Here is a 24,156-nt window from a genome sequence, read left to right on the forward strand (position 1 = left end):
TAAAACAGACCTAAACCTGGGTCTAGTAATATTCTTTGCAAAGCACATAAAAGTATCTGAAAATTAGCAGCAACAAAGGCTCTGCCCTCAAGGAGAGAAGCAACCAGCGCCTACAGTCACAAACCACATTGTTTTGGGAGTCACCTGGACAACCCTCCCTTTCATAAGGCAGTTTCTCATTGCTGGTACTGGAGTTGTTTTTTGTTTTTTTAAATCTATGGTTCTTGTAGAGAACACTGTCAGTCCAAGTTACTTAATTTCAAGACATACACACACATGTGTATGAGTATGTATATAAATATGGGCATACACATCTTATACATTCAATATTCTATATTGTATGTAACTTTAGGTAAGTATAAAAGAGGCTTTAGTCAGCCTTAGTGTTCTTTGCCCTATTGCTGGATACATCACACACTCAGGACACATACTGGCCTTGAGATGGATCTGACCTGAGAGAGAGCCTCTTTCCTCAGGTCTGGCTTTAATGTTCCTGGAAAAACTATATAAGCTGCCAAGGGAGAGGAGCAATCAAACAGTTCTACCCAGATGCAACATTAGGAACCACGTTACCATCATCACATATGTGTGTGCAGTATATGTGTATATACATCCATACGCAGGTATGTGTATATGTAACAATCAAAGAAAGAGCAGCTATCAACTCGAGGGGAGGCATGAGAGGATTCAAGGGAGGGTAACTGGGAAGGACTTAAGGGAGGAAAGGGAAGTGAAAGGTGATATAACTTTATTTCACTTAGCAACATTGAAGTATATGGAAACACATGAATACGTATGTATGTATTTCACTCGAGCATGAAGCACAGGGTATACACGCAGACAACCGTCTCTATACACAACCCACTTGGTAGCAGCAGCATGCCTTCAGGAGGAACCTCCTGACGAAAAGCTAGACGTCTTCAACAGTGACAGGGAATGCACTTTCTTACTGCAGCTGAGGGAGAGCCAGGAACGTACATTTCCTTGTCCGAAGGATTTACAGAGTCACAGAAGTGCAGTTTCATTTGAAGCTTAATTCAGCATCACCAAATATTAGTCAAGTATTACATTATGCTACCCCAGCACATCTTTTTAACTTTAAGAAGAATATTTAATTAATTTGGAGGAAACTGCTACCTACTCCCGATTTTCAGTTTCATGAGCTCACAGACACACTGGACAGAACACAGACCTCAGAATCTGAGCAATCCGAGTCGTCTTTGACAGCCACTAAAGCTCATCTCCCAGCTTCAGAGCAATCCATTTTCTCTGAAGTCAACAGAACTTTGTAGTCTTTAAATAGGCAAGTCATGCTTTAAAGAGAGAAAACCTGACTTACGTCTCCAGAGCTAGAAAGTAACTCAAGTATGATTCATGCATAAGAGGTGTAAGTTCTAGAATCAGCAAGAACTAGCTGGTCAAAAAACAGTATTTAAGGATGACCAAGCACAAAATTACTTCCCTTCAGTAATACTCCAAGGTCCCTAAAGTTAAAACCAATTCTTAACTGGCAGAGATCTATTTAGGTGTCTCGATAAAGGTCATGAATAATATTCCTTCATAAAATGGATGGCAGATTGCTCACACGGAATCCAACGCTTGCCGTCCCTTTGCTGCTTCCTTGGGTTTTGCCCCTCACTGTTGCATCAGACTAAGCAATGCTGCTGCTGAGATCAAAGGTCCAAACTGTGGGCATGGCCACTGCCGGGGATATGCTAGAGATTGCTTCTCACTGTGGGGACAGGCATGGCCTATGGTGCTGGGCAAACGGCACTGGGGATTTCTTTATTTGATCATGGCCTATGATTCTTCTGAACAGCAAAGACTGCTGCTGGCCAGAGCAGACAAAAAGGCGGCACTGGCTCTGCAAGCTGCTCTGGTCCTTTGTTTTCTCAAAATGTTCACGTAAATGATCTTAGTCTCCGAACAGCTAGGTTCTAAGATGAGAGACAGTAATGCAGTACAGATGAAATTACACTTGGAGATAAACAGTTCCAAAACCTACTAGTTGTGTGACACTGGACCAACTGATCCCTTAATCCTCTATGCCTGCCGTTCCTTACAGTCAGGTCATATTAACCTATGATAACCACCACGCCATATTAACATATGATAACCTACAAAACAGGACCCCAATATCATCAGTGCTTCGGGCTTCTGGGACTATAATTACCCATAAGAAGTTACTATAAGGCCAGGCATAGTGGCTAATGTCTTTAAACTAGCACTTAGGAGGCTAAGGCAGCAAGATGAATTCAAGGCTTGTCTAGTTTACACAGCAAGTAAGAAACTATTTCTAACAGGAAGCAAACAGTGTAAGTTTGTACAATGTGCCAAGCCGACAAGACCAGAGTCAAAACTCCAGATTTCAGGATGTGAAGCCACTCTTAGCCATCAACAGGAAGTGACCCTGTGGCTTACCTTTTTCTTGCGATTTCCACTCTCCCGCTGCACGGCCTTCATCAGGTGCACCAGCCGGTCCACAAAGGTCTGCTGTGCCGCCAGCAGGGAGCGCATGACTCGGACCGACTTGTCACCCTGAGTGGGCAAAACGAGGAAAATCAGCTCTACCTCCACAGGGGGACCATTCCCTTCCTTTTCTAAAGCGATAAACTTAAAAAAAAAAACAGACTAGTTATTCTGACTGAGAAATAATGAGAAACCTGCTGTCCAGGGCAAGCGGCACCAACTGGTTAGGGCAGAAAATTACCTGAGTACTGAACAATCATTAGTCAATGCATAATATAAATGACGGTGTGACAGGACAGGATTTATTCACCCCAAAATGCTTCTGATTACGGAGTTAAAAAGAGTCTGATTCCAAAACGTTTTAAGAAGAAATCTCTTCAAAACAGAGAAATACCCAAATAGAACAAACGTTTATTGAGCAAAATGTCTTAAAAAACAGATGTCACCACATAGTAATCCCCAGCCCATAAAATAATATATAATGCATTTTCCCATTTATTTTTCCCAGCTACCTGGGAAGTGCAGCTGTGAAAACATCATTTTAAACACAGGATGTTCAGGCTCAGGGAGAGAGCGAGGCTATGATGGGGTGAGATGGAGGCTCACCTCTTAGAGAGCCTGATGCCACTCCGAGAGCTGTACCCAAGCTTAGTCTATTATCTGTGGTTTAGCTTTTCAAGAATATGAGACAGGAAACAGCAGATGCCAGGAAGCATCTCAGCAGCAGACCTGGAGAATGTCAGCTGCTTTTCTTTCCCCTTGCGCCCTCTGCTGGCTTGACCTGGACACTGCTTTAAAGAAGCAAAAGCAGCAAAAAATGGCCCCGTAATATCAGGCAAACTATCTGCTGAGTTTAGATAAGAAAAGAGGACAGAACTGTAAAATTAAAAGAGCAGAGATCTACTCATTGTTTTTTGTCCATGTAAAGTTTATTTAATAAAAGTCAAAACCCTGTAAGGGTCAGAGTAAATATTAGTTTAGTCAGTTTCCTATCCAATGATTGACCCATGCATTTCAAACCGGAGCACGCCCCCACACACTAGAAAATGAATAGCTATGTTTCAGCAATTTATTTATAATCATTGAACTTGGGATTTCAAATAATTTTCACATACCACAAATATTAATATCCTTTATTTAAAAAATAGGTTTATTTACTTTCATTTTATTTGTCTAGATATTTTGCCTGCATGTAAATCTGGTGCCCACAGAGGGCAGAAGAGGGTAGAGTGTCAGACCCCCTAGAACTGGGTTGTGGGTGGTTTTGAGCCTCTATGTGATGCTGAGAGGTCCTCTGGAAGAATAGCCAGTGTTCTTAACCACTGAGCCATATCCATAGCAACCTCTTCTATGTTTTTCTAAGCTCACAAGATCACTGTGAACCAGATCTAGCCAGCCCCTTGTAGCTCCTGAGTACCTTCAGCAAGGCTTGGCTGAATCTCCTCATGACGTTCAGGTACATCTCATGGGTCTTTGGATCTCTCTGCTGCGTGTCCTGATCTTCACACTCCACTATCACGTACCTTCAAAACACATTTAAGATGCTCAGAGGATGAGAAATGAAAGATTCATCGAGTAAATATTTGTATTATTTCATTAAAAAGATTAAAACATGGTTGTTAGAGTTTTTTGTCTCCATCCTTTTAGAAGTGAACACTAAGCAACAATATAAGCAGCCATCAATCAACAGGGCTAGCATCACTGTGGGCTATGCCTCATGTTTCCTACGTGATGCCATGGAAACACGCTCCACTATGCTATAAAATACCTGGAAAACTACTAGTGTGTTCCTCTGTCAATAAAGCTTGCACATCCACCAAGTAACTGTACAATAAACACATTACTTCCCCATCTCATACTTGGCACAGCAAAAGGTATTTTTACTCTGAAAACCCCCTGGAGCTACTTTCTCTCTGACATATTTTTGCAAGGTGACTAAAAGTTCAAGTTGATTTTTCTCTCTCCAATTTCACTGTTTCTCAAAAACGCTATAAAATCTAGAACTTTTCTATTATAAAAGTTGCTTTACATAGTTAACAAAACTTGCTTTCCTAAATATTAATTCCTTGAATGATAACAAAGGTCACACATACATTAATAAGTGAAAGGTAATTTAATGAATTTTAATTTAATGAATGTTCTGAGGGGAACGAACCATATATAAAACATAGGTGCAGGAAGTTAAAACGCAGAACCCTATGACACTTAATAGTTCTTACACCTATACTGTTTAAATTACAATGCTAAATTGTAAATCAGCTTTAAATCACTTTCAGTGGGCCAGATAAACAACCATTCAGATCAACCTGCGAGCCTTTTCCATAGTTACCTGTGGAGAGCAGGGGATGGTGGAGCACGTCTAATTCTATCATTTGGGGAGCAGAGTTATTAGTACTGGCAGGGGTTACATGAGATCAAAACTCAAAACTGGGAGACTATATATATATATATATCTCAGGATGGTACATCTGGTTGATTTAGGATATAGCTTCCAAAAGAGTCCATATGTTTATATCCATTCTTCCTCCTCCACCCTGCACCCCATCCTGTGTGTGTGTATGCATGTGTTATACGTATGTTCAGGAGCATGTGTATTAGTAGAGACACATGTGCATATATGTGAGGGTCAGAGGCAGACTGTTTTCCTCAAGAGAAGATTTCTCACTGAACCTGGAGCTCACTGATCTGTGAGGCCAACAGGCTGCTGAACTCTGGGCATTAGTCTCTGTCACCCCCAGGGGAGGCCAAGTGTCCTCCACTCACCTGGCTTCCTATGTGTATTTGGGATCCAAACTTATTCTTGAACAGCACACACACTGCCCTGTAAGCATCTCTCTACAGCCAGGCAGAACTCTTTCTATTCTGCTAAATTTACTCAATTCTACTCCAACTTCAAAACCACAAGGAACTAACAAATTCTTGAACTGGTAACATAGGTCAAATGTCAAGTCCTGGACACATACTGTCATCCGTTACACTGATACTAGAAGAATGCATTCAGCCACTTAGAGGATGAACCGCCTAAGACTAGAGAGCTCATGTGTCTTGTTCTCCACCACATCCCTGCAGGCTCACGTAAGGTATAATTTCTACCTTATAATATGATTTGGTTTCATATTCATCCAGTGAATTTTTTCAAGCACCAGAACTTTAAACAAAGATACTGCAGCATTTTTAAACAAAATATATAAAATAAACTTACCAAACTGGAATCTTTTTTCTTTAACTACTGAACACCCTATCAATAAATCCCCTATGATTTAAGGTGAATTTTTTCATGTAGTAAATAAAATTAACAAAATTTTTTTTCTCAAAAGCCAAGCAGGAGACATGTCTCAGTGACATGAATAGAAAGGGGTAAGGCGCGACACAGCCAAATCAAGGGAATGCAAGCCCAGGCTAACATCTATGCTGCCTATGGTCAGTGATGGTTCACATGTCCAGAAAGGCATCTTTAGCTTGTGGTCCTCTACCTACCCCTAACATGCCTGTGCTCAGGTACTCAATGCAGTCTGCTGTTTCCACTAAATGCTTATGATGCCTCTGCACCAGCCAGCCAGCCCGGCCCCACCAGGAATTCCAAATTAACAGCACACTTCTTCAACTCGAACAAAAAAATTCTTATTCCTCAACTTAACCACTTCAAATTTTCTTTAAAACACCATCCTGATGCCCCACGTCCAACAGCAGAAGTGTCAGCTTTTCGCTTTAAAACAGACTGTGCTTCCCTGAGCTTGCGGTGTCAGCCTCATCTCCCAGTATGCACTCGTACTCCAGACAGGTTAGTCCCCTTTGGGACTGCTAAGCACCAACTCTGTGATTTAGCACATATGGCAGCATCTGCCAAGACACCTTCCTTCCCTGTCTCCCCATGCTCCCAGTCTCTTTTCTGTCACCGCTATATCCTGTCTCTCTCACGAAGTCTACGCACCTTGCTTCTGGACTTACTTTGTGAGTGAACTCTTTTAGACACTTGTCCTGGCAATAGCTCCTTGTTTGTCATTGCTCCACATGTTTAACGCTCAGCACCTTCCTAGGTTGTGAAGGCATTGGTGGAAATGCCATACCTCTAACTCTTTCAGAGATGGCTGACGTGATCTCACAGACGGACAACTGTTTTAAAGAAGATAAGAGCTGTCCTCTCTCCTTTTCTCAAAGCTAAGCTACACCACAACAGCAGACATTCTTGAGGTCTGGCATTTCTAGAACAGTGCTGCAAGGAGTTGAAGCATGACCTGAAATCATATTACATCATCCTCTACGAGAGTTGTAAACTACAAATTAATAAAAGCAATAAGGACTAGCGGTGCTTTATAGAACATCTACAACATCATCAGACACAAGACTCTTTAGATTATAATTAACTCCATCTTGCCCAGTATTGTAATGCATGCTTACGATCACATCACTTGGGGGCTGAGGCAGGCAAACTTGACTTCTAGACCAGCACAGACTAAGAAACAAGATTTTGTTTCAAGAAACAATGAAAACAACAACAATAAACCAGATTGGATTCAAACTTCAGTAGTTCATACTGCCCACTTCTCAGGTGCTCAGAGGGCAGATGAACAGCTCTGCCCTCTTATCAAGAAAGACGGTTTAGAGGATGGCTCTGTTGTGGAGGATTCAGCCAGGACCCAAACGATATAAGCTCATATATTTTATTATGGTATTTTAGAATGTGTGGTCACCTGAGGACTACAGATAAGAATGTCAGAAGAGTATTTTCAGACTCCAAAAGCATCACTGTGATCTCACCAAACTTAAGCCTGGCTGCCTAAACTCATGGCTCCCCCACTGTTATAATTTTGTTTCTTTTCCTATGCACCTAAGTAGCAAACTCATCCACAAACAAGCATGCCCATGTCTGCAGGCCTCTCCGCTATGTTCACTACCTGCTAACTGCTGTGGAAACAGCTACGGCGTTTCCAGAAATTGAAGGTGCATGATCTCCATAATTAAACACCTTTCTAGGGCTTCAAGTCAACGTTCTGCTAAAGAAGAAATGAGTCATCTAATGTGCAAATGAGCATCATCTCCACAGACAGATGGGGACAAAACACCGGCGTCGAATCATTTCACAGTTCGCTGTCATCTAAAGGGGGAAAGCGACAATCTGGCCAGGCACTCAAGTAAGATGGCACCAGCAGGCTCACTCTTCCCTGGCAATTTCATTTTGTGGAGTAACTAACTTTCGTTACTTTCAAAGGTCTTAGAAGCTGGAGAAAACATGTCACAGCGTCGAAAGTTTACCTTCCTTCCCACATACTGCAGTGACTATAAAAATAAAAACCTGTAAGGATTTATAGATTCTGATGCCAACATTTTACAGACTCCAGACAGAACTGCCCTCTGTGGATTAAAATGTGACACTACTCGTTTTAAAGGGGCCGTCCGCACAGTTACTAGCCCCTCAAGGATTTAGCTAGAGCAGGAATCCTATTGAAACCACTGGAAAACAAATAAACACAAACAGCAAAGAAACCCAGAGTGTTCAGAAGAAAAAAGGACATCAGCAAAACTGGAAATTTTTATTCATCTGTTAGGCTAGAAGAAGCTTGGTGAGGTTCTAAATCCTCACACTTGGTTCACACTCAGGGGAAGCTTCATCACCTTAGAAAACTTAGAAATTATTTCTCATATAAGTATCCTACACTCATAAAATAGCAGTGTCTGCCAAAGTCAGGCGTCACTATCAGTCGTTTTTCTCACCAATGAATATTTCTAAATACATAATGTGTAGAGTGGGGGCTGGAGAGATGGCTCAGAGGTTACGAGCACCGATTGTTTCTCCAGAGGTCCCGAGTTCAGTTCCCAGCAAGCACATGGTGGCTCACAACCATCTGTTATGAAATCTAGTGCCCTCTTCTGGCCTGCAGTCATAATGTGTAGAGTGTTACATGGAGAGCTGTTACCTCTCCGAAAATGAATTGTTCAATGAATTAGAGACAAAAGAGAGAAACCCACATGGGGTCTGAGTCGGATGCAATGCTCCAAAGAGTGCGAAGAGGGGCTGCCCATGTTTTAAGCTCCCTGTAAATTCTTTTGTCGTTTCTTTTTTAAATATTTACTTAGCTTTTCACAAGGAAATGCTTTTTGTAATAGTGTGAACAGAAGTACACTAAAGCATTCAGATAGGAATGCAAGGAACATTAACTGTAGGTTTCTATTAAATCAAAATAGCGATTTAGCAATATGAGAATTTCTAAGTAAACTCTTAAATGGAAAACAGGCAATTAAAACTAGTCAAAATGTTCTGCAATGTATTTTCAAGGGCATCCTAACATTTAGTGTGAAGGGAATATATTTTTATGAATAATACATTCAACTGCTGAAGTAGACACCTGGAGATACTTGGCTTTCCAGCAGTTCAGTCATTGGACAAGGGGAAAACTCACAGGTCCCATTGGAGAAAATTACTCATGTCATAAAAATCACTGGTATTAGTCTTTCTTTGTGGCAGAGAAAACCATAAAGGCTTAGACAATATTGCTTATGCAGGCCAGGCATCTGCGCTTTTTACAAGCGCTCTGCTTCTCTTCCTATCTGAGAAAGGGAAAATTAGCTGAATCTTGATTCAACCCATACAACAGGGTTTTCAAACCCAGTCTAAAGTAAGATGGCATTTAAATTTCTTCAAGAAAAGGAAACTGTCTTATGATTACTAAAAAATGACAAGTTTTCAGAATGAACATGTATTAACTTGTGTTATTTAAATTAAGGCCATAAATTAAGTAGAGAATTGAATCGGAAATCATTTCTATGGTTAAAAACCCAACTTTCCGTCCAGCTCGCCCTAAGATCCTCTGCGAAAGTGGACAGGACTCATCTGTCCTCATTTAAACCCGTGATACTTCCCCACTGTTTCAATGTATTTATCAATATGGCCTCTGCCTCAAGATTCTAGAAAGAGAGGGAGCCATACTTCACACTAACTTTGGTACAGGAAGTCACCTCTCTGTACCTTTGTTTTACATTGTTTTCTTGCAAACCATGGTAACTACTCAGGGAAAAATGGAAAACAGTTCCCGAGACCCTCTGCAAGTGGCGAACAATCTATCCTAATCAGTACCTGCCAAGCTCAGTTAGAGCATCCTTCTGCTTCAGCCTCTTCATCTTTAAAATGAGAGAATGTAATTTTTAATTTCAATTACCATTTTTGTAGGATTCTAATTGTTTGGTAAATAATGTAAAAATACACTTCAAAAAAGTAATAAAATATTACATACTACTGAAATAACAACAATGACAACAAAAACAACAGACCAAACTGGGGAGGCACTTATAGCACAGTTCTGAAGATTAGCCGAAGAAGAAATGATGGCACTGACTTCCATGAACACAGCCGTGAGGGCGATGAGCGCCACAAGCACAGGACATTGGTGAGGACCTTTATTGTAAGTTTTCTAGGCTTACAGCATGAGGAAAGTAGTTCAAAGGGGTGATACAAAGCAAATAAAATTATTTTCACATACCAGTATAAATAATTAGCCAGTGTTGAGTTCTTACAGGCTCTTGATATCAAGAAGGTACATAGATCTTGCTGAAAAAATTAAAAGAAACACATATCACCACCTGTTACTGACAGAAGGAAAATGAGAGGTCCTAAGTTATGGTACAGATTTTCATACCTGAAGTTATGGTACAGATTTTCATCCAGCATCTATCTTTCCCATCCATCCTATAATCTACCCACTCCAAACTGACCACAAACCAAGACAATACATAAGAGGTGAAGGAGTTCCTTGTTCTCCTGATTAATGTATTTGGTAATCATTGTCAATAAAGACAATGAAAAAGCAATCATGGAAATAGTTTCAATGGATCTGAAAAGACAATGGTAAAACCATCACATCTAGGCCAACACAAGATGACAGTGCATAAAAAGGCCCTATGCTTGGCATGAAGCTCAATCACAGTGATCTGTAAAATAACAAATCTAAGAGATAAACAATAGTCAAAATATTCAACAGCTGTTGGGTACAATATAGAGTGTGAACCGAGTATGAAAAGCAGAGAATATCCACACCCAAGAAAAGGGTTTAACAGGAGTGTATGACAGGCTGACTGACATTTGGTTAGTTCGTGTCTGCAAAGTACAGACCTGAGGTCAGTGAGGATGTTTAGGAATAGATTAGAAAGTGAAGATGGCAAGTAAAGCAAGGTGAGAAATGTCTGAAACATAACGAAGAGGTTTGTGATGAAGAGGAAATGAGAAAGACAGAATTGACAGTAATTTCCAAATTTCTGGATTCAGTAAAAAGGTTCCTTTTTTAGATGCATTTAATTAACAAAGAGATTAAAATATTTCAAGGAAATACCTACAAGCATGCATAAAACAAACAACAGGAACCCTCACAATTCCCCCTTCACTCTCTGTGACGGACATCATTGTCAACTTGACATAAAATCATGTGGAAAGAGTCTAAATGAGGATTTTTCTAGTTCAGGCTGAGGGCATGTCTGCGAGGATTATCTCGGGTTATATTAAATGAGGAAGGAACTCCCATCCACTGTGGGTGGCACCATTTCCTGGGCAGGAGATCCTGAACTGACAGAGGAAGGAGGCAGGTAAGCACAAAGATGTCCGTATTAATCCACTGCTCCCTGCTCATGGCTGTGGTTTGGCTGCTTCCAGTTCCTGTTACTGACTCCACCCCCCACCCCCTGCAAAGCTGGACCTGGCATCATCTAGCCAAGATCTCAAAAACTCGGGTTTTATCATTTTTTACATTTAGCTGATCATATAAACTGATGTCTTTCTTGGAGCAGAAATAAACAAAGGGGAAGGCCAGAACACACGGCTCAGGTGTGCAGAAGGAGAGACTGGGTATCTCAGTCAGGAAAAAGAGGTGTGACCAACATGAAGGTGCTGGTGGCTTATATACTGTTAATTTTCTGAGGCTAAGGAAGAGGGCTGGCCACCACTCAAAAGGATCCCACTGCTCTAGGATGGATTGGATTACATGAACACTATGAGTAGCAGGCAGCCCCCAAAAAGTTGGTTTATCAGTCACAGAAAAAAAAATGTCAGAAATAGATAAAACTGTTTAAACTACAATTTGCTTGCTAGGTAGTAAGCAGGGTGACATTCTGAACACAACGTTTACAACCTCATCACGTCACAGCATTCCCAGCATAAGGTTCCCAAGGTGTTCACCTCAATTATTTCAACAGCTTCTAAAGAAAATCCCTGTGTTGACCTACGGGCCTGACATCAGCGACACCTGCTTCTCCCTGAGACCTCCTCTTTTCCATGCCCATGTCCTCACTCTGGACTGGCCCCCACTGTTTCTCAACATACACACAAGAGCTGGTGTAGCTTTTCAGATAACTACTAGTCAGGAAAGCTGCTTCTCTGTTTCCCTTCAACACTGAGTTCACCTGTCTGTATAAATTAAAAACATCTGCTTAGCGTATAGTTCTACAGAATAATACATTTCTATGGTACAATTACAAATACTGACAATTGCATTAACATTCATTAATATATGAAAACGAACATCCTGAGTCTCCCTGATAAAATATTTGAATTAGTTTATTTTCATATTACGTATAAACCTATGTATATGCTCAGAGCACCAATAAAATAAACCAAGTAATATCCAGCATATTACACGAGGGGGAAGGTCACAAAACGTACCATAAAGTCAGTTACTGAACAAAGTTACAATGGTTAGTTTATTAATCAAAACAAAGTCTTAAAGAACAACACAGAACATCGATAGACAGAACCTCCTGCACCATAATTTTGCAAAGCTTTTTACTAACCTCTAGATTTTCTCCATCTGAACCTTCTTTGGATTTCGATGCAGGAGGAGGGGAGGACACCGGAGGAAGAGGGTTGCTTAGAATTTGGGAGCTGAAAATGGAACAGAAGAGATAAGCAAGATGCAAAATGCTGTGTAATCATTTTATCTACAAGCAAGGGGCTGCAACTGTTTTGGAACTTTCCAGAGGAGAAAGCAATCACATAAACGAGTGTGGAGCTGTAAGGCTGCACAGTGAGGATGCCCACATGTGACTTTAACTCAGTTCTTCTGACTAGAAGGCAGGAATGGTCTCTAGGAATCTGTGCATATGTATTCTTGAGTTCACTTGGTGAGTTTTAGTTAGAAAAGCAAGAGTCTGTTTGGTACATGAGGGGAGACAGGAAAGAAGACAACAATATAAATAAAAGAGCAAGGATAGAGTGAGAAGGGACAAAAAGTCACCTGTAACAATAATCTTCCCTGAAGAGCCATACCTATCTACGTCTGCAGAACTGATTCCAGAATTTGACAGACTTTCTGACCCCGAACCCTGACTATCCTTCTTCGTAGGCTCCAAACCATTCTTTATGTCATCAAAGTTTTCGTATTTCAGAGCTTGGACCAGCTGCAGTAAGTACATCAGCAAATCCTAGAGACAAAGGAATGGAGAAGTGATTGGCATTAGAAGGTGAAAGCACACTAAGTGTAGACTCACTTATTTCTAGCAGTTGGGAAAACATGATTTGCATTTCTACCTCTTCCGTTTGTTGCCACTGGCATGTTAGTTACTAAGCTATGGAATTGCTGGGTGCATCCTTGCGTCTTTATTTATAAAAGACCAGGGCAGCAAAGACTGCAGAAACAGTCACAACCATTAAATAAGCAAGAGAGGCTGGAGAGTGTGCAGCACACAGTAAGACAGGAGAGTGCGCAGCACACAGTAAGATGGCCGGCCGATTTCTCTCCTTTTGTCATACAACAAAACAAGAAAGCAGGAAAGTATGAAAGGCTTAAAGCATCTGTGTCCCAGTCTGAGTCCCCTGATGCTTACTGCAGTCAGGAGGAGTCTGGAACTAAACACGGCCAGAGCCACTCCTCATCGGAATCTTCTCTAATGGGAAGCCTCTAAGTGGTGCTCACATTCAAACACTTTTTTTTTTCACTTGTAGGGGAATAAATTAACAGGAATATCAAGTAAACCACTTGCTCTTCCTTTATATAGTAACACGCTGGAAAATATAAACTTCCTCTACACATGGAAGATGGAAGCTTCTAAGTAAAATGAAGCAGAAGCAGGGGAGAAACAGATTTCTACCCAAGTCAATAAAACAACAACTTCTCAGGAAGCACAACAAATATGTGTAGCTATCACTGCCTTTCCCCAGAACAAACCAGTCCGTGCTGCAGAGAGCAGGGCTGCCACTAGTGAGAGCGCCGGCCCCTTCCCCGTGCCTGCAGACAGGAGCCATTGTCCATGCGGCTCTGGCTCTGCATTCCCACGCTCTTCTGCTGCCCCTGCCTTGACTCGTGCTGAGTTCTCTGTGTGGAATACAAACATCTCCTCCAGTGTGTCTCCACTACCATCCCCAATCAGTTCTCAAACAGAACTTCCCTGTCTGAACCACGGAAGGGTGAGAATCAATACTCTAAAAATTCCTAAATAGAATTATTAAAAAATTAAATTCTTATGCATATTAAGAGATATACTTTATGATTATGAGTGGTAAGGCCCTTGGAAAACATATGGCAATGCAGTTTGACATGATAAGAGCAAGACCCAAAGAGGATGGTTTCAAGAATCTTTCCTGACGTAAACACACACACTTTCCTGATATAAGTATGCCCATTCAAACACAAGTATAAACAAACAAGAACCATTCTGAACAAACTAAGACTGAATAAAACTACCATGAAGAACACTTCAGAAGACATTCATAATAAAAGCAAGGCAAAGATGTACATTATTTGTGCCTAGCTGCAATGAGAGGAGAGCAAAGAGACTTGAAAGGTATATGTAGTATGTGAGAGGTCCAAAAACATGCACAGGAACCAGAAGAGGGACAGTGAGGTGACCAAAAACAAACACCATACAATGACAGCTTTTTATTTTACCTAACAAATAATGAGAAATAAGTGAACATTTTGTAGCAGTAACTGTCATAACTGTAAGACAACACAATTTAAAAACTACAAAGGACTTTGTAAGAGCCGTGAGTAAAAATTCACACTGCCGTAGAAAGGGCTGAACTTCATAAAGCTGTCAATGGTCTCTTACTTTAGCTTAAGGTTAAGTACAGCCCCTTTGGGTGTCAGTGTGGTGATTTCTCAGAAAATTAGGAAGCAACCTTCCTCAAGACCCAGTAATACCATTTTTGGGAATGCTCAATTCCCAAAAGGATTGAGCATTCCCAAAAGGATTGAGCAACCAAAGGATGCTCAATTGTGCCACAAGAACTTGTGCTCAACTATGTTCATAGCAGCTTTGTTTGTCATAGTTAGAATCTGGAAACAACCTAAATGCCCCTCGACCAAAGAATGGATAAGGAAAAGGTGGTACATTTACACAATGGAGTACTACACAGTAGAAAAAAATAACGACACAGAAAGACAATTATCACATGTACTCACTCATAGGTGGTTTTTATTCATAAAACAAAGAAACCAGCCTACAAATCACAATCCCAGAGAACTTAGACAACAATGAGGACACTAAGAGAGACTTACATAGATCTAATCTATATTGGAAGTAGAAAAAGACAAGATCTTCTGAGTAAATTGGGAGAACGGGGACCCTGGGGGAGGTTTGAAGGGGGAGGGAAGAGGCAGGGAGGAGAGCAGAGAAAAATGTAGAACTCAATAAATATCAATAAAAATGTATATAAAAAGATTAAGATTCTTATGAAGGTTTTGTAAAACAACAGTTATTATAAAGATTATAAAAAAAAATCAATGTCCAAAAGTTAGACCAGTCAGTCCAAAAGGGCAGTTTTAGTTACCGATGGCCAATTGATACACTGATCGTGCCAAAGAGAGGAAGAGCCCAGATACAAAATGACAGCATGAAAATGTGTCTACACAGAGGACAAAGCTCCACCTAAAGCTCCATGGGGATGGAGACTCCGTGCTCAGGGCACCTCCCAAGGGTTCCATTAATGTCCTTTCATTAGCAAGCTCTGGTGTTAGTGGAAGCACTGGGGGAGAGGAGCCCATCACGTAACAGACCTGGAACTCAGTTTTCCTCTCACACCGGCCCTTGCAGAAATACTTTAAATACTTATGTAACCCTAACTATTCTATCTGTATATATTTCCCCTTAGAAATTCTCTCTCTCTCAAACACTCATATCAGACAGTAAAGCAAGGGTACAGTGAGCGTCACGCACCTCATCATCGGCCTGCCGCAAGCGGGCCACAGCGTACCGCCTCACTGTCGGGTTGGTGTAATGCGAGGAGAGCAGCTCCAAGGAATCCTCTACATCCATTGGCTTCCACTTTCCCAGAAGCTCCAGTGCCTGCTTGGCCTCCTGGGGTAGGTCCCAATTAACACACTTCAAGAACTTTGTCAAAGCCTAGAATCAGAAAGATTGGACATTTAGCTGGAACCATATCCTACTGCCAGGTGAAAGGTGAAGGCAGAGATCTATGTGGCTCTGCCAGGGGAACTTGTACAACAGAAGGGACCTGGTCCTGGAGCAGCACTGCAGGACACAGGACAGAAAGACACCTTCCCTGTAACTTGTAGTTTCCAGGATAAAAACACTGTAGGGCACTGTAAGTTTTTAAATTTGCTTTTGATGTTTAAAAATATTGGAGGCCTCAAGGCAAGGAAATAGCTGAGACAAATTGAACTAACTTTAACAAGGCTGGCAACAATCTTAGCTTTAAAACATCAATAGCATCTTACAAGAAACTCCACAAGTCAAGGTGACAGTTCCACAAGAGGCCTCACTCAGTATCTGATCAAGGTGGGTTCCTTGGTTTTGCTGCATAATTTCAAATGAAGATGAAACAGAAACCAGGATGTCTCTCTGAGAAGCAACTCTTTAAGACATGCAATTAAAACAAACACTAAAATCCAAACACCAAGACAGCTAGGTGCAGAGCCAGTCACAAGCAGTCTGTGTGGCAGGCGGCCAAATCGTCTTAGAAGCTATTTCTTTGGCTCTGCCACGTCCCCAAGTGTGCATGTGGCTGCCTGCAGGTGTCATTCCTGACTGTACATTAAACACATGCTCACTTCAGAAGGGCATGCTCCCGCTGTCCTCAAGGAAAACCCGACGGCCAGGTCTCCTGGAAGCACTGCTGGCAGGATGCACAGCTCTGTTAATTCTGTTACTACATCTACAGATCAAAGAAAGAAAGCTCTAATACTTTAAAATCCTGTTCCAACAAAACTCTACAATTTTCCCCAAAGTGCCAGCTCCACAAGCATGAGAGAGATAGTAGGGGAGGTGACGACAGAAAGGTCCTTGGAGCTCAAGGGCCAGTCACTGTAGACAATTGGTAAACTCCATGTTCACTGAGACCCTGTGTCAAAAAATAAGCTGGAGAGAGAGGATACATGCACACTCAACTCCCCAGCGCCCCCCCCCCCACACACATGGCAATAGCAGTATGAAGATAGATCATTATTAGCTCACTCCTTAAATCACACATAACCTCAATAAATTTAAAACTAAAATTAGTTAATCAGACTCTAAATTACCAACTGAGAGGTCTTACCAAGCAGACACTGTCATTCTATAGTGAAATTCTCCCAAATCCCCAACACTGTTCTTCTAGCCCAGGCTGGCCTCAAATCCATGATCCTCCTGCCTCCGCCTCCTTCAGCAAGCCCTACTGTCATGCGCCACTACAATCCGTGACAATGCTCTTCTAAATAAAGTTCTTCCTGCATTTCCCTTAGTCTGTTTCCATGATGCCACACACACCTGAAGTCTGAAAGGCTATCAAACAGCTTCTCTCTTCACTGTTTCCAACAAACTCTTCCAAGTTCAAAGGTGGTAAGTGACCTTAGCATACATTATCAGTACTTGACCCTATGACACCCCTGCTAGGAAGAGGTAGACAACAGTTATGCTATTCTAATGACCAATTTCCCCAACAGTCATAACATTTACAAAGAACTTATATATGCATGCATATAAAATATATACACAAATCCTATAATGAATCAAAAAACTAAACAAAGCAAGCAAAAAACCTACTACACCCAACCAAAAAGCCCTCATGTCATAACTTCCTCCCATTTGTCAGTTCTCATCTGTGAAGATTTATCCAGTAAAACGTTTAGAGCAATACTCAGTGGCAATTTCCTATCAGTCATCACTAGTAACTTCGTGCTGAGCCTAGTAACAATGCTACTCTCAACACTTGCTAACGGATTTGATTAGCTGACAATGTTTTCTTAACTCTCCTCTGGTTCTGAGCCCTTTGCTGTGACCTACGGCTCTCACAGCCACCCGCCTCGAGCATTTGCCACACATGATTCATGCCTGAACTTCTACACAACCACTATAAAATTCTACTTTGCTGCTGTTCCAATAGTCATTTTAAAACCCACATGCACACACATGAGAGAGAGGGGGGGGGCTAAAATCAGTTTATTTTGAGCATTCTTCTCCCACCTCTCTCTAGCCTAACACTGTTTCATCACTAACTATTGGAGTTTCCTAGATCTTCTAATCATGTTTCCTTTTCATCGTCAGCTCTGCTCCAATGTACCTGAGATCATCTTCCTTAAAGCCCCACATGCTAAACCACACTTCCTGACTCAGGTGCCCAAGCGGCAGTGAAATCCAATTTCCAGGTGGAAAACCAGGCTGTTTTCACGCCACTGCTCCTGCCTGAACCTGAACGTGTGCTTACACCAAAACTGGATAACCAGTGCCAACCAAATCCACTCAAACTTGGTATCTTCCTCAGTCCACAGCAAGCAGGCACTGCCCCTCAAACTTTATTACAGCAATTACCTATGCTTCCTCAAGCAGTATATTACTATTCCACTTCAACTGGATGTCAACATTTGTTTGTCTAAGATAATTTTAATGTATGTAAACAGAGCCATATGTTAAGAGACAGCTAGGCCAAAGGCAGATAATAAATACATCTAAGCTAAATCCACTTCTGTTCTGGTTCAATACCAACTAGTTGGCAACACAGAGATGACTTTTGCTCTGATGTGACTGTGTCAGATGCTGCCTTCTAAAAAACAAGTACATCTTCGCTATCTCATTGAGACGGGGCCTCCCTATTGCTTTTCCCCAAACAGAATCAAAGGACCACAGCTGCATTTTTGGGGTGGTTTTATTTTCCCTTGATCATTAGTAAAAATGTCTAGAGGTTAATTTAATACATAACCTATTCAACATACTTACTTTTTCTTGATTAGTAAGATAATATCTAAATTTCCAAACAAGATCTTGTTCTTCGTATGTGAGCTGCTTGGTTGGTGGATAACTCACAATAATCTAAAACAAAAGATAAAGAACTACATTTAATGCACCTAATATGCATTTCTATTTAATTTAATGTTTCATTTGCTTAATATTTCTGTAACATAATTATTCTGCGGGAGAAGGCCGCAGAGTCGACTACGGGAAGAATGTGCTGGGGCATCCATCCAGACAGCAAGTCATCAGGACACAGGAGCAAAGACGAGAAACCCGTTTTCCACATGAACATCTGATTTCAGAGCTTATTTAACCCAACCAGATAGTAAGGAGGGCAAAGTGGCAATGCCCTCTGCCATAAAATCGGTAGAAACAAAATGAACCCTCCTCTTGTCAAATTAACACATAATCCTGTGAGCTTAGAAACCAGTCTTCTTAAGGAACCCCAGGGATCATTTAAAAGAACACTAATGTCTGGGAATGTTTACAGTTTTCCAGTTTGTCTCTACAGTGACAGAATTACTGAAAACCCTGAATAGCTTAAAGAAAAAAAAACAACTACAACAGCAACAACAGCAAAAAACAAAAACAAAAAAACCAACATTCTGCAGACAACATGAAGCTGCTGAAGTCGTGAGGTTACATAATTCAAACTCTAAAATCACGTGTAATAGTGGCTATAATAAAATGCCCATGTAGCTGTTTTTATACAGTCCAAAACATCTCTTACATTTAGCTGATCTCTTGTGGCAGCATTGGGTTTGAGATCGTGGTCAGATGGTCCACTTCTTAAACTTCGAGCAAGCTTGTGGTGTTTGCTCTCCACTAGATTCTCCTGTAAATTATTTAGATACACAGAGAATGTAAACCTTACAAAGACAAATATCACAAGTCAAAAATAGCAAAGTCCTTTCTTAAAGCCATGTTATGAAGTCCAGCTATAGCCAAATAAATTCTTTCTTCCTCAAGTTGCTACTGTTCCTGTGTTTGTCACAGAAAAAGCAAACTGGGACCATGCAACCCTTACTCAACAACCCCATCCACTAGCTCTTCGTAGTTTAAGTGCAGTAGGTGCCCTGTCCTGCATCAATCAACCTTACTTTTAGGATGTAAATGTCTCAAGTACCCCATGGATTTCAATTCAAATAGCTGAAGTGTACTTACTACAAATCACGTCTCGATAGTTGAATTATGTGTATTACTATTTTAAAATACAATGCATGGGTCTAAGTTGTGTTTATTCTAGGGAAAAATACATTCTTAAAAGCTTTGCACAAGGGGCAGTGGTGGCGCACGCCTTTAATCCCAGCACTTGGGAGGCAGAGGCAGGCGGATCTCTGTGAGTTCGAGGTCAGCTTGGTCTAGAAGAGCTAGTTCTAGGACAGGAACCAAAAAGAAAAAAAAAAAGCTTTGCACAATAGCTTACCATAGACATTTGAGGATCAGGAACTTTTACTAACTCAAAACTTGTTAAAATTGGAGACGACTCATCACCATCCTAGAATATAGTGCAGGGTTAAAAGATAAAAAGAAGAGATTTTACCCAAGTGATAGTGGACATGATATTATAAAATGCTTATATTTAAAGTCTATTTTTAAAACATCACTGTTCCATTTATAACTCTTATTTTCTTTAAATTCCATTTTTAAATCTCTATCACTAATAAAAGATTTTGGCAAATAAAAGGAAAAATTATTACAGTTAGAAAGATTTGAAATCTGGAAACAAACTGTTTGTTTTTTATTGTCTGTGGCTACAATTTCAGAACTTGGTTTATTATAGCTATGGACAAGAAAACACCCCAATTTTTTTTAACTTAAATGGGTCCAGGTGTCACCACCAGGTCTTATTCAAGAACTCAAGCATCGATCACATTTTTGAACAATCAGAGACAGCAGCAACACAGCTTCTCAGGGGACAATACAAGCCATCACAGTGGCAAAAGCGCAGCACTAATTCTGGACATACATCAAGAATTAAAGCTGTCTTATCTTATTGGTGTCACCATGCTTGAGAAGTGAGCTTTTGTTTTAAATTGAACTCAGCATAATCCTGCTATAGGCTAATTATTGTAAAAATGTATTCCCTTGGGACTGTGTACCTAGCATTACGTTTTGCTATTTCCAGAGGTTAGTGCAATCTCAGTTTTACATATATGCAAGAGAATCGAGGGGGACTAAAGAAGTTTACTTCTACAACTTCACTTCAGTAATTGAGTCTTATAGGAAACAACAAATTCCCAAAGCTGTTGTTTAACAGGCTTGTTTGCGGTCACAACACCAGAAAACACATTTATCAGCCCAACTGTGACAGGTAATCTTCACTAAGACTATCTGTCTCCGGAGACAGGTGACAAGAACGTCTGTTTCCAGGAGACTGTGATGCACTAGCCCTGCAATCCTTACTCTGAGTGGGAAAATGACAGGATGGGCAGACAGACATTAATTCAGGAACAACTACCTACTTCTAGCCTGTTATTATTCCATCTATTGTCTAAGCTGCCTTTTAAAGACCGCTCAGTCTTTGAAAGAATCACCCAATTGGCAGGTTCTTCACACAGAAGCCCCATCCAAGAAGCAGTATGGCTTTAATAAACATTTATAGCACAAAATAGAAAGTAAATTTAAAACACATTGGTAAAAATTTTGCTCAATAACCTTTTCCTTTCTCTTTATAATAAACTAACGTATAATATTAAAAATCCTTCATTTCCACCCTTCCCAGTCTTCCTCATATATATAAGGCTGGAATCAGTTAAATTATCCCAGTGTTTTACCATAGTGAAAAGAACAAATAAGTAAGACATTAACTGGAGAAGGATCACAAAGTAATGATAAATTAGCAATGCAAACACAGATCCTTATGAAAATCTTTCAAGCAACCATCTTCGAAGTGTATAAGTCCCTGGAGGCAGCACCAGTAAGTGATATTAACATGCAAATGTAATTTACTACTTCTAATGAACAAAGATGCATGAATAAACTATATTGTGTGTTACAAGTGTTCATCTGTCAAATATAAAAATTTTGTTCTCATTTAATTGATTTAAACACTATTTCGATAATAATGAAAGAAACTTCACTAAATTACACATGAAGATAAAAGTATACTATACATACAAGTATATAAGTATACATTTATATATGAGTATAAACTTACCTATATAACTAAACATGTCTTAAGTATTTGTTTACATATGTAAGCATTTCAACATGAATTTAAAGCGAAAAATCTGAAATAGCTACCTCCTGATCACGAGGCTAATTCTTCCCTAATGAGTAAACATGAACAACACTCAACTCTTAATTCACTCTAGTAGAAACACTGTCTCCTAACTGTGAATAAACTATATAAATGCATGTCAATGAAGACTTTCATAAGCATATATAGTTCTAACACATTAGATACAGGTTAAATAACTGACATCAGAACTTTCAATGGCTTGCCAAGGAAACCATGATCTCCTACTTTATTGTGCAAGTAGACCGCTGTAACTAATGTGTCCGACTCACTAACTTGCAGAACAATTGATCAGAATGCTTGACTCACTTGCACACTTATTGAATTTTGTGACCCAAGGCGGCATGAACCAAACGGGCGGGCTGCAACTATGTGATATGACTGTGCAGAAGCAGATGCGGCTGAAAGCTACTGATTGCTCTCCTGCAACCAAACACTGCATCTCAGCAGGAGAGCCGTCATCTGTACCCAGCCCCGGATGCCAGGAAGCTCAAAAATTCCGAGGGAAATACCTTCTCATAGTAAACAATGCCATACTCCTTATCATCACACTTGACACAGCGAAACTCAACCATCAAGTACATGAAATTAGAGCTGCGTTTCTCACTCTAAAAAAGAAAACAGACAGAAATGACCATTTTCAACCTTAATACGAGTTTTCACCACAATTGAGCAACATATAAAATCAATCAGCTGCTACTTAAAATACAACTTTTGCCGCTATCCACATGCAGCAGCCCATGAGAATCACTGTTTTCTTCAGGAGAGCATGCACTCGGCAGGCGACACCCAAACTCCATAAAACTCCGGGTTCAATTGGCATTGTGGATTTCATGATTTCAAAACCTGAGGGCGTTTTGAGAACTATTTTATTTCAAAAATAAAGATGACAATTTTTGCTTGTAACAACTTTCAGCAATTTCACCTCAAACTACATAATTAACCTACTTCAGCAATTATTAAGTACACAGAAAAATAACCTTGTTTTCTTTTTTTTTTAACCAAAGAACTTAAATGATTTTTATCAAATTTTCACAACTTCTGAATGTTCATAAGATAACTTGTCATTAATGACTTTTTATCAACACTGTATGTGTACTGGGGGATATTTACTTTTCTTAACATGAACAAAAGTAGATTCGTTCTCTCTGTTGTATATATGTGTATGCACATACATATATATGTATATATGCATTTTCAAAAACATAAACTAAAATGATTTAACTAATCTTTCCAAAATACTTTCACTTATGTCTCTAGGGCCAGCGCATAAAATGACAATGTATAAACAGGTTACTTAAAGGAGAGATGGTTCAGGGGTTAAGAGAACCAACTGCTCTGCCAAAGGACCAGTGTTCGATTCCCAGCACCTGTAAATGGGCTGATGACGCTCTCTGCTGGTCTCTACTACACACACGGTGCACTGATATAAGCAGGCACAATGCTAACGTCACTGAAATTGTTCATCTCCATAAAGTGCAGTCTACTGTCTGGTAGAAAGCAGAAAGGAAGGCGGACACAGCCCAATGCTACATTTCCACATACAAAGAACCGACATGGAAGAAAACATACATGTTTTGAATGAACTGTTTATTTTAATGGAACTATTATTAAAAGTACAAAATTTTCTAGTAGTTTCTGTTGAGAACACATGAATTCATTTTTAAAAGATCTAAAAGTCACAATCAATATAAATGTTAAGAATTCCAAGATTCATTTAAAACAAGAACAGTGGGTGCCGGGCAGTGATGGCATACAATTTTTTTTTAATCCCAGCACTCAGGAGGCAAAGGCAGGTGGATCTCTGTGAGTTCGAGGCCAGCCTGATCTACAAAAGCTAGTTCCAGGACAGGCTCCAAAGTTACAGAGAAACCCTGTCTCGAAAAACAAAAACAAAACAAAACAAAAACCAAGAACAGTGTTCTTCACACTTAATCTCTATCATCTTTCTCTCTTTCCTTCTCCACTGCTGAGAATCCTTGAAGGTAAGTCATGTAAGGTGCATATCACAGTTGCCATCATCATGATCAGGTATTCTCCTCTTGGAATGTGATTCATAAAGTTGTTTCCATTCTCTAGACACGAATTCTTACATCAAACGTGGTATTCTTAAAACAAATACACATAATACTCAAATATAACTTTTTTATTAACTTTTTTATTTTTTGAGACAGAGTTTCTTTATCTAATAGTCCTAGCTGTCTGGGAACTAGGAATTAGCTCTTATAGACCAGGCTAGCCTCAAACTCACAGAGATCTACCTACTTCTGCCTCATGAGTGCTGGGATTAAAGGCATGCACAA

General features: G+C 40.2%; 1 protein-coding gene across 1 annotated transcript in view; it reads right to left on the reverse strand.

Moving 5' to 3' along the window:
* Pik3c3 (phosphatidylinositol 3-kinase catalytic subunit type 3) overlaps positions 1 to 24,156 on the reverse strand; it is a 76,293-nt gene that overhangs the window by 32,253 nt on the left and 19,884 nt on the right. The window contains exons 6-15 of the mRNA XM_075969092.1: positions 22,366 to 22,461; positions 20,039 to 20,110; positions 19,343 to 19,447; positions 18,598 to 18,690; positions 15,604 to 15,789; positions 12,716 to 12,870; positions 12,241 to 12,331; positions 9,945 to 10,012; positions 3,887 to 3,992; positions 2,422 to 2,538 (exon numbers count right to left, since the gene is read on the reverse strand). Coding sequence (XP_075825207.1) covers positions 2,422 to 2,538; positions 3,887 to 3,992; positions 9,945 to 10,012; positions 12,241 to 12,331; positions 12,716 to 12,870; positions 15,604 to 15,789; positions 18,598 to 18,690; positions 19,343 to 19,447; positions 20,039 to 20,110; positions 22,366 to 22,461 — 1,089 coding nt within the window. The remainder of the gene's footprint in view (positions 1 to 2,421; positions 2,539 to 3,886; positions 3,993 to 9,944; positions 10,013 to 12,240; positions 12,332 to 12,715; positions 12,871 to 15,603; positions 15,790 to 18,597; positions 18,691 to 19,342; positions 19,448 to 20,038; positions 20,111 to 22,365; positions 22,462 to 24,156) is intronic.

This window comes from Microtus pennsylvanicus, chromosome 4, assembly GCF_037038515.1.
Source record: "Microtus pennsylvanicus isolate mMicPen1 chromosome 4, mMicPen1.hap1, whole genome shotgun sequence".
In the NCBI taxonomy this organism is placed as follows: Eukaryota; Metazoa; Chordata; class Mammalia; order Rodentia; family Cricetidae; genus Microtus; species Microtus pennsylvanicus.